The 18,267-nt window shown below is 42.9% G+C and overlaps 1 protein-coding gene across 1 annotated transcript in view; it reads right to left on the bottom strand.

Moving 5' to 3' along the window:
- Nucleotides 1–11,059: 11,059 nt before the first annotated feature.
- Ehhadh (enoyl-CoA hydratase and 3-hydroxyacyl CoA dehydrogenase) overlaps nucleotides 11,060–18,267 on the bottom strand; it is a 33,516-nt gene continuing 26,308 nt past the window's right edge. Inside the window, exons 6-7 of the mRNA XM_048453821.3 lie at nucleotides 14,920–15,261; nucleotides 11,060–13,084 (exon numbers count right to left, since the gene is read on the bottom strand). Of these exons, the coding sequence (XP_048309778.3) occupies nucleotides 11,823–13,084; nucleotides 14,920–15,261 (1,604 nt within the window). The 3' untranslated portion in view covers nucleotides 11,060–11,822. The remainder of the gene's footprint in view (nucleotides 13,085–14,919; nucleotides 15,262–18,267) is intronic.

Genomic DNA, 18,267 nt, shown 5'->3' with positions numbered 1-18,267 from the left:
AACCCCCACAGTCAGCACATAGGCCAGCCAGTCTCCACAGCAGCTCAAGAACAGGGCCTGGGACTTGTTCAGGTCTGCCCCAAAATGGAAGACTGTAGCCCTAACCAATTCCTCACTAACTCTGGCCAATCAGAATGCAATAATATGATTGCCACTTGCTTAAGCCAATCATATCTAAGCGCCCTAGGAACTCCCTTTCATTGGGAAGCCCACACATCCCTCTGGGGCTGTTGCCATCTTTCCTTTGAGAAGGATAGTCAGCTCTAGCTTGCTGGAATAGTAAATGTTGTTGCTGATGGTATACGTGGATGGTGGGCTTTTGTACAATTTCACCAGGACCCTAACAGAGGGCAGTACCAAGGATGCTTGGAAACCATTCTGGTTTTGTAGGAGAGTGTTTCTAAACGTAGTCTAGAGTGCTTGACTTGGATTAGTTGCGCCAATGGCTACCAAAAGGCTCAGGTCATTTAGAAAGCACATAGCATTCTGGTAGGTTTTAAAATTGGGTCTTCTTTTCTTTTCTTTTCTTTTCTTTCTTTTTTCATTCATTCATTTTTTCTTTTTGAAACAGGATTTCTTCACTTTTTTGATTTTTAAAGTGATGGTAATACTGCACTTTTTTCTTCAATCTTTACACTTTTTTTTAAAAAATTTTTAACGAGCTATACGTTTTTCTCTGCTCCCCTCTCTGCCTCTCCCCTCCCCTTCAACACCCTCCTATGGTCTGTTAAAAATGCTGCAAGAGCCCTGGGGGCAGTATGCAGGCAGCAGGCCCACAGAGCAGCTAGTCCCAGGCAGAGACAGCTGCCTGTCCGGAGCGAGCCCTAGGGGTGTAAGCAGGCAGCTTGCAGCTCGTGAAGATCCCTGTGCCTGATCCCTAGCAGCAGGTCCCTGACTGCGAGAGTTGTGGACTGGTGGGGCCCAAACATGCAGCGCTGGGCTGGTCCCAGTGAGCCCAGGGTTGTGAGCAGGCAGCAGGTAGAAGGTACATGGACAGACACATCATACAGAATAGAATTGGATATTTATTACTTAGAGGAGAGAGAGATGGGGGAAGAGAGAGGAGGGGGGAAAGAAGGAGAAGAGAGAGAGACAGAGATAGAGAAAGGGAACGGGAGAGAGGGAATGCGTGCACCAAGAGGGACAGTGAGTATCAAGATGGCAAGAGAAGAGCAGGGATCAATGGGAGTGGTCGTGGCTTGTCTCTTAAAGTGACAGTTAACCATAACATGGTCCCCATGCTCCCAATTTACTCAGGAGATCTTGTCTTTTTCTACTTCCCATGTAGATTAGATCCGTGAGTATCTTTCTTAGGGTCCTCATTGTTGTCTAGGTTCTCTGGGGTTGTGATTTGTAGGCTGGTTTTCTTTGTTTTATGCTTAAAAAACACTTATGAGTGAGTACATGTGATAATTGTCTTTCTGGGTCTGGGTTACCTCACTCAGAATCATGTTTTCTAGCTCCATCCATTTGCCTGCAAATTTCAAGATGTCATTATTTATTTCTGCTGTGTAGTTCTCCGTTGTGTAAATGAACCACATTTTCCTTATACATTCTTTTTTTTTCTATTACTCAAAGGGTAAACTTTATTTGATGCATGTCACTAAAATAACAATTCTTCATCTTTCTTTAATAAAAACAGATCACATTGGAATTCTGCTTATTCTGCTTTGCATTGTGCAACTGATTAAATTAATTCATTTGACTTATATCATTTCATTTATTACACTCTTATTTTATTCTAAAAGTCTGAAATTTTACTAAAAAACATCAAAACCATTGAATATTACTGCTGTGACATTGATCTAATAAAATGTGTTAACACCAAACTTTTACAACATCTGCTGTCCTTAGAGATGTATTCATTTGAGGCATTCTTATGGATTGAGAAAATGTTAAGATAATACCATGTGTTATTAACTCTTCTAGTGGTATCACTGAAAGAAGTGATTGCTATAAAACGAATTAAAAATTCGCAACAAAACTTTAATTAATGAAAGCACCAGAAATGTATTATATTTCATTTTATTTTGTGCCAACAAATAAGAAATTAAATAATCATGTGGTTGAAACTAAAATAGTAGATCTCTGATGCTATTTCACGGAGATCTTCATTCACAATGGCCAGGAAGAGGGTAGATCTTGGGACTCACATGGAGTGGTTAGCAACTCCAACAACAAGATGAGCAAGGTTGTTTCTTAAAAGGGTAAGAATAAATGTCTCAGGTCTCCTTATACATTCTTCAGTTGAGGGGTATTTAGGTTGTTTCCAGGTTCTGGCTATGACAAACAATACTGCTATGAACATAGCTGAGCACATGTCCTTGTGGTATGATTGAGTATCCTTTGGATATATACCCAAAAGTGGTACTACTGGATCTTGAGGAAGGTTGTCGAAGCAGGATTTCTTTGTGTAGCTCTGGCTGTCTAGGATCCCACTCTCTAGACCAGGCTGGCCTCCAGCTCGGAGATCAGAAATCTTTCTGCCTCTGTCTCCAAGTGCTGGGATTAAAGATGTGTGCAACCACAATCTGGCTTAAAGTTGGGTCTGCTATCATAGAAATTTTAGTGATGGCTAGAAATCAGAGATGGCAGCCCAGGTGCTCCTCCCAGCCCTGTGATGCTAGCAGACAGGAGGTGTTGAGGGTGTGGATGTACTGTGGCTTTGCTGCTAGGGTGGCTTCATTAGTCTCGTCTTCAAACTTGCAGTTGCAAGATAATCTTCACAGTTCTCGTCAGTGTGAATGACCATTTCTTTAAAATGTCATTCAAAATTTTTCTCTTTACACAAGAACAGTTTAAAACTTAGCAACAAAATCCACCCCGTAAGACTGATTTTTTTTTCCAGACACTGGTGGCACACGCCTTTAAACCCAGCACTCAGGAGGCAGAGGTGGGCAGATCTCTGAGTCTGAGGCCAGCCTGGTCTACAAAATGAGTTCCAGGGCTACACAGAAAAACCTTGTCTTGAAAAAAAGTGAATTTTTTAAAAGACAGGATAGGATAACCTAAAGCACTCTATATTGTATTCAGTCATCAACAGACCACAGAAATGATGAAAAATAAGTGACGAGGGACTCCCCTCTGTATGCTATGAATATAGTTTATTACCATTGGTCAGTAAAGAAGCTGTTTTGGCCTATGGCAGGGCAGAATAGGACTAGAGGGGAAAACTAAACTGAATGCTAAGAAAAAGAAGGCAGAGTCAGGCAGACGCCATGTAACTGTCAAAGGAGGACGCCATCACCTTACTGGTAAGCCACAGCCTCATAGTGATACACAGATAATAGAAATGGGTAAATTTAAGATGTAAGAGCTAGCTAGGAATACCCCTAAGCTATTGATCAAACAGTGTTGTAACTAATATAGTTTCTGTGTGATTATTTGGGTCTTGGTGGCTGGAAAACAAATAAGCAGTTGCCGTTTACAAATAAAAATACCCAGTCTCTTGTCTCTATTTTACATATACAGTATTGGTGCTTTATCCTTAGTGGGTCATAGACACTTTTGAGAATATGGTATCAAATATGCACCTCTTCCAAGAGATACACCCAAATGCTTATGTATAAACTAGAGGCTACATAGAAAATATAAAGCATTTTAATTTTTTCTTTATTTTTTAGAATTGCATTCATGTATACATGAAATATGATTATATCTACCTTTTATTTCCCTATCACTATTCCCCCCATTACCTCCAATATAGGCTTTTATACTTTAAAAAAATGATGGCAGTTCCTGAGCGGCCTGCCCAAGATCCCCAGGCAGTTTCCGAGTGGCCTGTGGCAGGCTGTGGACTCTGGGAGAAGCCAGTGCGGCGGCAGGCAGACACATGGCAGGCGGGCAGGAGACAGAGACTGGATAGACACCACATGTAGAGTGAGATTGAAATACTTATTCAGGGGGTTATGGAGGAGAAAGGGAGGGGGCAGAGAGAGAAAGGGAGAGGGAGAAGGAGAGGGAGAGAAAGAGAGAGAGAGAGAAAGAGGGGGAGAGAAAGAAAGAGAGAGAGAAAAAAAGAGAGAAAGAGAGAGATGGGGAGATGTGCACAGCCCCCAGAAGAGAGCAGTAAGAATGCATGTTCCAAGACGGCAAGGAGAGGTCAGGGGTCGCCGGGAATGGGCGTGGCTTGCCCCTTAAAGGGCCAAAAGAATAACATAGGCCTTCTCAACTTTCTCTCCCTCCTTCTCTCTCCCTCCCCCATTTGATAACCCACTAAATCCAGGTTCCAAGGGAAACTGACTACACCGCGAAGTAAAATAATTCTCCCTCTCCAAAATAATGAGCTGCCAACAGCTCCTCAGGAAGGAGTGGGGCCTGGAGCTCATCTATGCTTAGATTTTTGCTGACTTGATATTGTGTGGGCAACCACAGCTTCTGTGAGTCCATGATTGCAATAGCCATGCCATGACCAGAACACAGCACCTTCTTGTCTCCCCATCCTCCAGCTCCTATACCCTCTCTGTCTTCTCTTCTGCTCTATTTCCTGAGACTTGGTGATAGTAGGATTAATATAGATATCCTATTAAGCACGCAGTCTTCCATTCTCAGCACTTAGACCAGCTATTTCATTGGCTGCTACCCATTTTAAAAAAGAGCCTCCCTGACCAAAGCTAAGATAGCAAGGCCACCTAGCAAAATAACAAAAGTAGATTCTAGGGTCTATGACATCCCCATTCATGGGCTATTGACCAGGATTATGGTTTGAGCATGAGATTCCTTCTGTAAAGAAGGCCTCAAATCTGTTAGGAATTAGAAATCTGTTTCCCCCATAATAGTCTGCCACTATTGCACCAGTAGGTACATCTTACCTGGCAGCTTGCATTTCAGCGTGTAGAGTCCAGTACTGGGTAAGACCATTGGTGTCTTTTCTCCCTTAGCAGCCTAGAGAGCACCTTCCAGAATTATGAAAGTTGACCACTCCGGAGGAAGTTTTCTAGTTAGTTTGAGGTGATTTTTCTATGTTCTACAGGTAAGGTGTGTCAAGGACAATGATTTTTCTGCTGCCCCAAAGTGTTTGCTTATTTAGCATAAAGTCAATGCTAAATAAGAAAGAGAATTAATGAAGCCCCAGATGGCTCCTGATCTGATGCATCCACCCAGGACATCCAGAGACCACCAGATGCATGAAACATGTAAAGGCAGACCACAAGTCAACCTACCAAGAGGAGATACCCTGAGAGGAAGAGTAAGCTGGTAACTTGGGGAGACATTGGGACTTTAACTTGACAATCTGAGACTGGGGAAACAACAAAGATATTATTTATTATACGACTGACTCCCCAAATGATGATGATGTGTTTAATGACTATATTGCATGTTTATGCAGAATCCAAATACTTTTTGTCAGGGCAGGGGGATAAAAATCACACCTGTGATAGGAAAGAGTAATATTGTTTTGCCGTGCTAAGGATTTTTATAAAAGTTTATGCAGAAGAGACTGTATTATTACACCCCTTTCTCAGTAAATCTTTGCAACCAATGAATAGAATTAAGGGCTCTTTCCCCAAAATTTGTGATGATTAGTAAAAAACTACGATCACTACAGCAAGCATATTAGCAGAAATTAATCTAGAGGTGGGTGAATTGAGGATCACAGTTTTAGACTAGTCATGGAGGCAATGCATTCTGCCATGGCCTCTATTACGGCCACTATTTTTTATTTTAGAAACTAGAAGGAAAGAAATGTTGGGAGCACAAAGTTGTTTTTTTTTTTTGACCAAAGATTACTGGGGAAATGAAGAATGTTAGACATGCAGGGCCTCTTCTCAATGGAGGAGATGAAATACTTGTTTTCCTGCTCAGAAAACATAGGATATTGTTCATGACCTATTTGTAGATGCCGACCTCACTCACCTTGTGCTATAGAGGCAGACTTCACCCTGTTTATCCCAGACTCTTCCCTCCCTAGACCTTTATCCTTAGCTCCCAGTTAATAGAACCCATCTGTGGTGATTTGAATAGGAATGGCCCCATAGACTCATGCGTTTGAATGCTTGACCTATAGGGAGTGGAGGTGTGGACACAGCAGGGTATAGCCCTATTGAAGGAAGTTTGTCACTGTGAGGGTGGTCTTATATACTCAAGCCACACCCAGTCTAGTTCACAATTTCCTTCTACTGCCTGTGGATCAAACTGTAGAACTCTCTGCTTCTTCTTCAACGCCCTTTCTGCTGACATACTGCCATGGTTCCCACCATTGTTAATGAACTAAATCTCTGAACTGTAAGACAATTCTAGTTAAATGTTTTCCTTTATAAGAGTTACCCTGGCCATGGTGTCTCTTCACAGCAATAAGACCCTGACTAGGACACCATCCTTAGGGGAGATGTCACATATGTTTTATAGCCTGCTTACCTCTATGCTTTCTTGGTTAGAGGCCACATTGGATTCTAGGTCTTATAGATACTGTCTTCATGGTCACGTGTACTTTGAAAAGGAGTTTCTATATAGTCACATCCTAACCTTTATTGGACACCTGGACTTGAAATGACTGTTGCCTAGAAACCTTTTCCCAAACTGTATTGTGTTTAAATGTGCTGGCAATGAATCACTTGGCATCGGACCCCCTGAGGTTTCATCCAGGTTTATAAAGTCAATCGGAGCTGAGTTTTCTTTCTCATCTTGAAGGTCCACTTTCCTGCCTGACACCTGCGGGTCCCCGTAGTTAGTATTCCCTTTTCTTCTTCTATGTTAGCTGTGTTCTACTATCCCTCTGTTTATTGCTCGATGGACTGAGACAAAGTCTCTCTCTATAGACCAGTCTGGCCTTGAATTCACAGAGATCTGTCTGTCTTTGACTCCTGCGTGCTTGGATTAAAGGTGCTCACCACTGTACCTGGTCCTTCTTAGTGTTTTTAAGTTGGGTTGGGAGACAGTAGGCTTCCATGTGGCTTGTCATAACCCTTTCCTTCATACTGATCCTCCTCTTCATCCTCTAGTTTCCTTTATTCCCGTGGTCTTCCCTGCTGACGTCTGTCTGTCCCCAGTAATCTACCTGGGGACTTTCATTTCTCCTATAATCGCCTATCTCCCTCCTTTATGTGCCCCAAGGCTCCTATCGAGTTGCCTAACTTATACTTATGCTCCAAGTTAAGCACACAAAACAAAAGATTTGAAGCTGGGACCTGCATATAAGAGAAACATGGTCTTTCTATTTTAGTGAGGGACTTCACTCTGTGTAATTTTTTTTTGTTCCATCCATTTACCTGAAATTTTCCTTTTTTTATAGCTGAGCAATATTCCATTGTGTATATATAACCTATTTATCTTATACAACCATTTATTGATGGAAATCTAGGTTTATTCCACTTCATAGGTATGAACAAAGCAGCAAGGCATGTGGATGTTCAAGGGACCCATAGAAGCATGTAAGTCTGTTGGGTGTGTACTCAGGAGTGGTGTAGCTGACTCATATGGCAGCTCTACTTAACGTTTTTAAAGAAATGTCCAGGCTGATTTTCAAACTGCCCCGGTCCACACTCCCACATCTCCACATCTCCGAAGGCATCTGTTGTCATAGGGAATGCTGACGATGATCATTCTGACTGGTGTGAGGTGGAGTTTGAACATCGTTCTAATCTGTGTTTTCCTGATGACTTCCCAGCCATTCAAGTGCTACCTGCCCATTTCTATTTCTTCTTCTTCTTTTTAAATATTTATTTATTTATTTATTTATTTAATATGTATTCAGTATTCTGTCTGCGTGTATGCCTGCAGGCCAGAAGAGGGCACCAAACTTCATTAGAGTGTTGTGAGCCACCACGTGGTTGCTGGGAATTGAGCTCAGGACCTTTGGAGGGGCAGGCAATGCTCTTAACCACTGAGCCGTCTCTCCAGCCCTCTATTTCTTCTTTTGAAAATTTTCTGTCCAGTTCTATAGCCGTTTGTTTATTTGAACATTTATTCCTGAGTTCTCCATATATTCTAGCCACTCCTTTTCTTCCATGTGTAGCTGGCTTCCTTAGACCGTGTGGGCTGCCTATTCACTGGTTCAGTGCTCCACAGCTCCCTTTGCTGTGCAGATGCCATGAGCCACTTGCTGACAGTTGGTCTGATTTCCTGTGCTGCAAGCATCTTATTCAGCAAGCTCTTACCTCTGCCCATCCCCAGAAGTATGTGTTCTATGTTTTCAGAGTACCAGGTTTTAGTGGAGGTCCTCAGTCCAAGTAGAGTTGAGATTTGTTTTTTAAAAAAAAGAATAAGATTTTTTGTTATTCTTTGAGAATTTTACACAATATATTTTTACCACGTTCACCCTCCTCTTCTCAACTCCTCTCAGCTCTCACCTCCTTATTCACCCAACTTCCAGTCTTTATTTCTTTTTGTAAAAAAAAAAAACCTGAATTCAATTTGTGTTGCTCAACTACCCTTGGGAGTGTGGTCAATCTACCCAGTGTCACGCCATTAATGAAAAATAACTCTCCTCCTCATAGAAGCTAGTGCATGCAAACAACGCCTCAGCTACTGGCGAGGTTCTGCATCCACCTTGGGTCTCCATGCTGTGGTTTGGTCTGACTTGAGCTTTGTACAGCCTTGTGCATGTTGTCACAATCATTGTAAGTTTGTGTGTGCAACTGCCCTGTTGTGTACAGGAAACATTGTTTCCTCGAAGTTATCACCACCTCTGCCTCTTACCATCTTTCTGTCCTTCCATGAAGAGGCCTGAGTTCCCAAGTTTTGGTAGGGAGGGATGTGGAATGCATGTCCATTTAGTTGAACACTCCACAGTCTTTGAAACCTCTGCATGTTGATCAGTCAGAGGGGTCTGTGGGTTAATCTTATGCAAGAAGCATCTCTGAAGAAGATTGTGAGATGTACTGACCTATTGGTATAGCAAAAGTCATTAGGAGTCATTTAAATAGTATGTTCATTTAGCAGAATAATATAGAGTTTTCTTCAGGGCCTATGACCTACTTCGGCTCCATTCCCAGTGAAAGGTATGGATTCCATTTCTCCATGCATAAAGCTGGCGGTTATTCCAACATTGATGTGACTATTGTTTGCACCAATGGATACATCTGGTCAGGACAGTCATTGTTATACATCACTGAGTTCACAGCTGGGTAAGACAGATGAATATTTTTTTCTTCCAGTAGCAGGCATAGCACCTTCTAGCACTGTGAAAGCTAACCAGTAGGAATGAAGCTTTCAAGTCAGTACCAGCTTGATCTCACCATGCTCTGACTCAAGTATGAAGTGTCTTTAGCAATAGGACCTTACTGTCAAGGGTGACCAAGAGCCATGACAATAGCTTGTAATGTTTGAGTGTCTATAGAACTCCACTGACAAACAGGGAGTTGTTGACAGAGGTTTCTGTCCCACCCGGTTCCGCAGCCATTCAATCGCAAAGAAACACACAGAGGTCTACATTAATTATAAACAGTTGGCCTATTAGCTCAGGCTTCTTATTAACTCTTATAACTTACATTAGCCCATAATTCTTCTCTGTATTAGCCACATGGCTTGGCACCTTTCATTAGCAAGTCATTCTCATCTTGCTTTCTCTGTGTCTGGCTTCCTCTGTGTCTGGGTGACAACTGCAGACTGAGCTTTCCTCTTCCCAGAATTCTCCTGTTCTCATTGCCCCACCTCTACTTCCTGCCTGGTGGCCCCGCCTATACTTCCTGCTTGGCTACTGGCCAATCAATGTTTTATTAAAAATAATACAAGTGACAGAATAAAAGACCACAACAGGGAGTTGAGAGCTTTTTGGGCAAGATAAGAGATATGAATCTGTTTTCATTCCTCTGCATATTGATAGCCAGGTTTCCTGGCATCGTTTGTTGAAGATGTCCTTTCTCCAGTGTATATTTTTGTCATCTCTGTCAAAGATAAGTAGCTGTAGCTGCATGGACTTTTAGGTCCCTGATTCTATTCTCCTGAGCTATGTGCCTGTTTGTGCCAGTACTGTGGCATTTTATTACTGTGGCTCTGAAGTATAGTTTGAAGTCAGATATGGTGATTTTGCCCCTAGCATTCTGTTTGTTCAGATTGTTTTGGCTAGTCTTATCTTTTTGTGCTGCTACATAAATTGTGAGATTGTTTTTTCCTATGTCTATGAAGGATGGTTAGTGTAGGATGAAAATAAGGTTCATTGTTTTATTATCATGGGGGGGCATATCCACAGCATCACACATGTGCCAAGGTCAGAGGACAACTTTGTAGAGCTGGTTCTTCCCTTCCACCTTTACATGGGTTCCAGAAACTGAACTCGTACTGTCAGACTCCTGTGTCTGCTGAGGCACCTACTGAGCTATCTCACAGGCTCCTTCAGTGGTATTCTAATTTGAAAATGTTCTTAGAACTCAACAAAAAATTCACCCATGTGATATGGGATTCCCCTCTGTATGTTGTTAATATGTTTTATTAGTATTCATTAATAAAAGAAACTGCTTCAGCCTATAGCAGGGCAGAATAAAGTCAGGCTGGAAGAGATATATATAGAGAGAGTAGGCAGAGTCAGGGAGATGCCATGTAGCTGCTGGAGGAGACAGACGTCAGGCAAAACCTTACTGGTAGGCAACAGCCACATGGTGATACACAGATTAATAGAAATGGGTTGATTTAAGATATAAGAGTTAGCTAGAAATACATCTAAGCTATTGGCCAAGCAGTGTTGCAATTAATACAGTTTTTGTGTCATTGTTTTGGGTCTGGGAAGCTGGGAAATGAACAAGTAGCCTCCGACTATACACATGACTTGAAGAAAAGTTGATATGATCCTCTTAAAAAGTTGTTCAAAGTTACAACTCCAAGAAATATTTTAGGATGTCATAAATTCAAATAAAATTACTCATATGCTAATAATCTATATTAAAAATTCCAAACTGAATTACAGTGCAAGGCCCACTCTTGGTTTTTTGCCTGTGTGAACTATTCTTTTTTAAAAAGGGGTTCCATGCTGCCCCTTCCAGCCCTTGAACTCTGACCTCCGGCAGCACTATGCCTTACCATGCAGCTTTACAATGGAAAATCCATACTTTGTTCACTTGAGATTTTGCCACCAGAAATTACAATGACTTTACTTACATTAATAGGTGAAAATATTGTGAAACCATTTTTACATAATGAAAAGCTTTATTTCCATTAATTTTATTAACTTTATTGAGATATATAATATATGTACAGCATAGTTCATTTGAACCGTTCAACTCAGTGTGTTTTGGAATATTTGTGGCACTACAGAACCACCACTAGAGTAACTAGAAAAATTGATCACCCCCAAAGAGATTCTGTATCCATCAGCAGTGATTTCCACTTTTGACAAGTACAGTCTTGGACCGCTCATCTACTGTCTGTCCACAGGTCTGTACATTCTGGAATTTCATATCCACATCCAATGACCCGTGGCCTTTTCTACCTGGCTCCTCTTGCAAGTGCCCTAACTTGGCATCATGCTGCAACATATATTGGTTACTTAACATGGCTGAAAACTGTCAGCTGCGTGTGTATGCCACTTTATGTTGATTTGTTAAGGCACATCTGGGTTGTCGTTTGGGGTTATTATGAATAATTCTACTATCAACATTTTGTACAAATTTTTGTTATACAAGGCAACAAGTCAAAAGAGAAGCACTCTTTTAGTAGTAAGTACATAGTCAGTGGATTTTTTCTGACAGAAGGACAATTGGAGGTATAGAAACCACATTCCTAAAATCTGACCAATAGAATCACGAGGTAGAAAGCCATAGAAAGGAGCTTTCGCTGAGCAGCTAGCATCATTATTATCATTTATACCTCGGAGTAATCCCTTTGGATTTTAGGGGCAAATCACACCGAAATTAGATGCCAACATATGTGGCAAAACGCAGAAGGCTAAATCACAGTTTACTGACGTGGGGTCCTGCCAGGCTTTGCCATTCTTTCAGAGGAGGGTTTCCCTGGGCAGCCAGCTTTCGCAGGTAGTCACTGGGCTCCAGCTGGGGGACATCAGGGTTCTGCTTGTAATATTTCTGCAATCTCTCTAGAACTGTGGGCAACCCAACTGAGGCAGCATAGAACATGGGCCCACCCAAGTGCCTTGGCCACCCGTACCCATGCAAGTAGATGACATCGATGTGCTCGGGACTAGCAGCCATCCCCTCCCCCAAGATGCGGAATGCCTCGTTGATAAGGGCGTACAGGCAACGCTCCAGGATCTCCTCCTTGCCAATGGAGCGCTGCTCAATATGGTGGGTCGCTCTGTACTGTGACAGGAACTTGGAAAGCCAGGGATCGGGTTTGTGAATTCGACCCAGGGGTTTGTCATACTGATACCAACCCTTCCCCGTCTTCTGACCAAATCGCCCAGCTTCGCAGAGCATATCAGCAAGTGGGGAGTATCTTTTATTGCCCCGCTTACGGGCAGGGGTTCCTGGTGGCAAGGAAGGTCCAGTTAGGCCTTGCCCCTTGCGAATTTTCCAACCCACATCTAGTCCTGAAAGGTCAGAAACTCTAAAGGGTCCCATTTTAAAACCAAACTCTTCCAAGACCCCGTCTACATCCTCTGGCTTGCTGCCTTCCTCTACCAGGAATTGCGTCTGGTTGTAATAGGGCATCAGCATTCGATTCCCAACAAACCCATGGCAATTGCCTACAACGACTCCGATCTTTCCGATCTTTTTTGATAAGCTCATAACAGTGGCGATGGTATTAGGGGAAGAGTATCGGCCCGGAATAATCTCTAACAACTTCATGATATGCGCTGGTGAGAAGAAGTGGGTGCCAATCACCAGCTGAGGGCGGTCCGTGGCAGACGCGATCTCATCCACATCCAGGGCTGAAGTATTGGTGCACAGAAAGGCCCCTGGCTTGCACAGGGCCGACAGTTCCGCAAACACCTGCTTCTTCAGGCTCATATCTTCAAACACGGCTTCAACCACTAAATCCACACCCGAAAGCTCCTTTGTGGCCGAGGAGAACCGGAGTTTGGGTTCTGCTGAAGCTTGGCCGCTCTGCTGCATTTTGGATGCTTCCTTTTCCAAGATGGCAGTTATCATCTTCTTTGCAGCATCTAGTTGCTTCGGGTCCGACTCTACAGCAACCACAGGGATCCCAGCCTTTACGAAAGAAATGACAATGCCTCGGCCCATTGTTCCCAAGCCTGTGGGTTAAGAGCAAAGGAAAGCAAACATAGATGGCTGAGCAGGTGGACACTGGTAGGAGACATCCGTGGCAAAGTAGCATTTTAAAAGATCGCCCCGGGTATAGTGCTGCTACTCACTGGCACCTCACGCTGATCATGCATGAGGCCCTGGCTTCTGTCCCTAGCACTAGAGATGATTAAGAACATTAGGATTGGTCAGTGAACATAAATATATTGAGCAGTTGTTCACTCTGCTCAGTGCTCCAGAGGAAATAAAAATCAGTAGGGGTCATAGTTCTAAAGACATAGAAGCTATTAAAACTAACGAACAAGCCCAGTAAAGCTCCAGGATGCAGAATTCTGTATAAAAAACAATGTGTTCTCTTTAATACTCACTTCTCTGTGTGTATATGTCACAAATGTCAGAAGAAGGAAACGGGTGCCCTCTTCTGTCACCATCTGCCTATTCCTTTTAAAACAGGGTCCTCTGTCTTGAGAGTGTGGGGACTTGTGTCTCTTCAGCTAGTCTAGAAGCCAGCAAGACCCAGTGACCCTCCTCTTTGTCCCCCTTGAAGCAGAGGTTACACACAAGCTGGGATCTGTGTAATTCTGATGTTCACAATTGCACATCAGGTACTCTTAACTGCTGAGTCATCTCTCCAGCCCCAAATATATTCCCACATATTAGCAATGAACAATCTGTATGAAAATAAGAAAATAATTCTACTTACAATAACATCAAAAAGAGTCACACGCCTAAAGGAAGATATTTAACAAAGGAGGACATCTGCACTAACATTAACAAACTACTATTGAAAAAAATTAAAGAATAGCCAGGGTATGTAGTGTTTGGTGTTAAAGGGCTTGCCTAGCATGCACAAGGACCTGAGTCTATACCTAACATTGAAAATCAGAAAAGAAAAAATAAATAAGGAAGGAAGGGAAAGGGGAGAGAGAGGGAAAGGAAAAAAAGAGACAAAGAAGACCTAAATGAATCAAAAAGACATCCATTGTTCACAGACTAGGAAAAATTTAATATTGTTAGGATGAAATATCAAATTGATCTGTAGAACCAATGTAAGCTCTCTGCCATTCCATAAATTAACAGTGGATTCTAAAATTCATACACAAATGCCAGAAGCCTAGAAGAGTCAAACCAGTACTTTTAAAAAAAATTGGAGAAGTCACTCTTCCCAATTTCAATAATTACAACAAAACTGCAGTATTCCAGGCAGAGGAAGCAGACAGGGAGTCAGAAATAAACTCCACTCTGGCCTGTGTGTGGACAGGACCGCCAATGTTGAACGGTCCCCAGGGCTGATCAGCAGGATGGAGAGAGTTCATGTACTCTGGCGAGAATTAACACGAGCTAAGATGAACACTAAGTTCAAAGATGAATTTAGCATCCAATAGCCCCAAGCGAGTGGCGTCTGGAATGGGCTGGGCTTTTTGTGCACCGCAGAGCAATTGCACCCAGGAATGGACAACAGCTGAGAGCACACGCTAGACAGAAACCCCAGTATCAAAGGGGAGGGGAGCAGGAAGTCCAAACCCCAGCTGAGGGGCCACTGGCCATTGATGGCTGAGGGAGAGTCAGTTCTCTTTAATGATGAGCCCACCCTCCCAAGAAACTACGCATGCGCCATGGTCCCCACATCCATGCGTGTTTTAGCAGCACCGAGAAGCCGCTGCGATTTTGAAAGAGAAACATGAGACTGGGAGAAAATATTGGAGGGATGAGGCTAAGGGAGGAATTAAAAGAAGGGATTGGGGAGGGGACTCGAGCTAAACACAATTTACACATGTATGAAATTCCCAGTTGATTGAAAGAAATGCGTGGAGAACATACTTACCAAGAACGCCAGCTGAGGAGACTGGTTGAGGGGACGCTGTTTTCCAAGATGCTCCCGAGGGAGTTGACCACTTATTTGTAGACTTTTCAGCAAAAAAGGCATACTGCAGGGCTCGCGCCTGTCCTGATGCCCGCAAGTACATAAACAGCTTTTCTTCTTCCTTAATGCCTACTTCATAGGGGTACTTCACGGAGGCCTGGACTGAACGGACACAGGTCTCTGGAGCCAGGCGGCCAGGGAACTGCTTTCGTACTTTGGTGATGGCGTCGGCGAAAATGCCGTCCATATTGGGCAAGCTTGGAACTGGCTTGTTTAAGATTCTGCGAGGTTCTATAGGTTTATCTGAAAGGAATTGCAGAAGTTCAGAGCGCTGCAAGTGTAATACAAAGGGAACAGGACCCCCAAACAGCTGAACAAAAGTGTACGGTCCCAATGACCCAACTAGACACTATGCATTATTATTTAATAAAATACTAATTCCCAAATCTGCTATCTTAGTAACTTCAGACCACAGAGTAAAATTTAGAAGATCTAAGGTATTAATTCAGGCCAAAATGTGCATTCTCTTTTTATTTCAAGGTCAAGACAACTTTATAATAGATTAAATATTAATCTGTCAGTGAGTCCAAATAGGTCAGTTCTTAGTTAATGTCATATACTCAAAAATTATTCACATTCCTTTCCTAATAATGACAAGGCCTTTAAAATAACATACGACAGAAATGTAATGTGATACACTGATTGCCAATGGAAGAGAATTGAAAATTCATTGATTAGTTCTTCCAATACAGTGAATGGTTTTCAATACAAGAGGGAAGGTAATCTGAAAGAGGGGAAGAAAGTTTTTTTCTTTTCCTTAAAAGGGAGATGGGATAACTGGATACACGGGTGGGATAACTGGACACACAGGTGGAATAACTGGACACACGGGTGGGATAACTGGACACACGGGTGGGATAACTGGATATGCAGGTCGGATTAATGGCCTGGATAGCATCATGTGTACTTAGATTTCTGCAATCTCATCCTGGTTTTAAGTTAAATGCAAGACCATGACTCAAATATGCAAATATTAATTATGCATAGTTGTGAGAAGGGTTTTAGGTGACATCCTATAGGCTGTCAGGAGCATTTTCAGCATAGGATTGCAGACCGGGGCTAGCAGTGTGGTTCCTTCTCACCCTGCTCTTTGAGGAGCCAGGAGCTATAGCCATCACTTAGCTATTCAATACTTGGACCCTCTGCGCAGGGGAGGCTGAGGAAGATGATGAGACCTGGGCAGTCTATAACTGGTGTTGTGCATGGATGGCCAGTGAAAATAGTGTGGATAGAAGAGCCCCCGTTCCTGAGCTAAGACTCCCAGAGGGATGTCCCCGTGCCCAGCCCTCACGGTCAGCTTCACACCAGGAACATGCGGTGGGGACGAGGAGTTCTCACCTGCAGGATCACCAGACTGCTGCTAGTCACAGGCAAGTGGAAAGAAGTGACATTTACAAGCCTCAGGGGAGGCAAGGAGTTCCATGAGGCTTTGCCCTATCTCAAGGGCCTCTATCGTCTGGAAGATTTTGTATGTTAGGAAAACAAAGATGTTTAATGCACTTCTGCAGTCAACTCTGCAGGATGCAGTGTGCGGAGAAAATGCACGCCATGGGCACAATAGCTCCTCAGCGCCCTCTGGATGGTCACTTGCTCCACTTCACACTTAAACAGTGTGAAGGGCTCTCCTCACTCATTCAAGTCGACATTTGAGGAGTGGCTGTGGCAGTAGGCTGCAGGCTATGTGACAGAAAATCCTCACGGAGTTAAAGCTGAAGAACTATTGATGTGCACCAAAACTGGCTTCAAAGAAGTAAATTCCCACACACGTACAAACTCACATGTAATGATGTGTCGGTGGCTTACGAACTTGACCATCAAGGTAATCCACCCGTTTTGTTTTGTCAAATAATTACATACTAATAGCTACATTTAAAAGCGAATGAGAGAGGAGGCAGGAAAGTATAAAAAGAAGTGTACGGCCTCAAATAAAACGGAAAGCAGGAATCACTAACGGGTGTGTTTAGTGAGATAATAAGTCACAAGTAGCAAGATGCTCTCAGCTAGGTCTTTGTTGTGCCCAGCTTTTCCACTGTTTCCTATGGCATCTGTCTTCAACAAGGGGGAGACTGGGTCTCATGTAGCCAAGAACGGCCTTCTATCCTCCTGCCTCTACCCCACAGAGCTGGGATGACAGGAGTGTCCTAAGAGCCACAGGTTTATGACTGCTGGGATTGAACCCGGGTACCCCTACCATCACCCCCAACTTGAAATAGAAAGATTTCAAACAGGTGTGTTCAGGTAAAACAAACAAACAAAAATCCAACAGCAATTTAAAACTTTTAGCATTTCCCGTGGGATTCTATTTGTCGAAGCCCAAAACAGACACAGCAGATGTACTTGGTTGTAGGAAGGAACAAACCCTGAGATCCCAGCCTGCATGGCCTTTGCCTTCTCAGAATACAGCCAAAAGTCAGCTAACTTTGTGGAGTCCTTCTTTGCTAAGACAAGAAAATCAAAAGAAGAGCTATCGTGGTCTATGTGGCTAAGTGGAGAATAAAGCCCACGGCCCCTGCTGTCCAGCCAGAGGCCATTTCTGTATCAGACTGCACCCACCAACACACTGGGCAGGCCTCTCTTTTTCCTCTGGGTAAATTCTATGTCTTGGATGGTAGAAAAAGAACAATATTTTCAATTATTTTAGTATTATTGTGTGCATACATATGGACACGTGTGCCTTTGTGTGTGGTGTGTGTGTGTGTGTGTGTGTGTGTGTGTGTGTGTGTGAGAGAGAGAGAGAGAGAGAGAGAGAGAGAGATCAAAGATCAGTGAAGATCCAGAGTGGAAACAACCTAATTGTCCATCAGCTGCTAAAGAAATTATGGTTCAGTCATACTGTGGAACACATTTCAATAATGGAAAATAGTCCATTATTAATACATCGGACAACATAGAAGACTCAAAAAGCACACTAAGTGAAAGAAACCATGCACAGAGCCCACGCTACAGAGATAGGAAAGTCTAAAAACAGAAAACTACAGTGTCTTGTGGTTGGTAAGTATCTACTGAATGGCCAAACAGAATGGAAGGCATCTGCCAGAAGGAGTCAATATGTTCTGAGGTGAAAAGTGTATTTGCCACTACTCTGTAGAGGTAACCACACAACTCTTACCTACACTCACCAAACTCTATTTTTAAATGAGTGGGTTTCACTGTGCACAGACGAACATCAAGGAAGCTCAGGGGACGTTCTAACTGCTCTCCAACTGGATTGCTACTTATATGGAGAATTCAAAAAAAAAAGTCAATTAT

Source organism: Myodes glareolus, chromosome 2 (genome assembly GCF_982192425.1).
Source record: "Myodes glareolus chromosome 2, mMyoGla1.1, whole genome shotgun sequence".
Classification (NCBI taxonomy): Eukaryota; Metazoa; Chordata; class Mammalia; order Rodentia; family Cricetidae; genus Myodes; species Myodes glareolus.
Note: the sequence above shows the minus strand (reverse complement) of the source record. Positions and strands in the feature narration are given on the sequence as shown.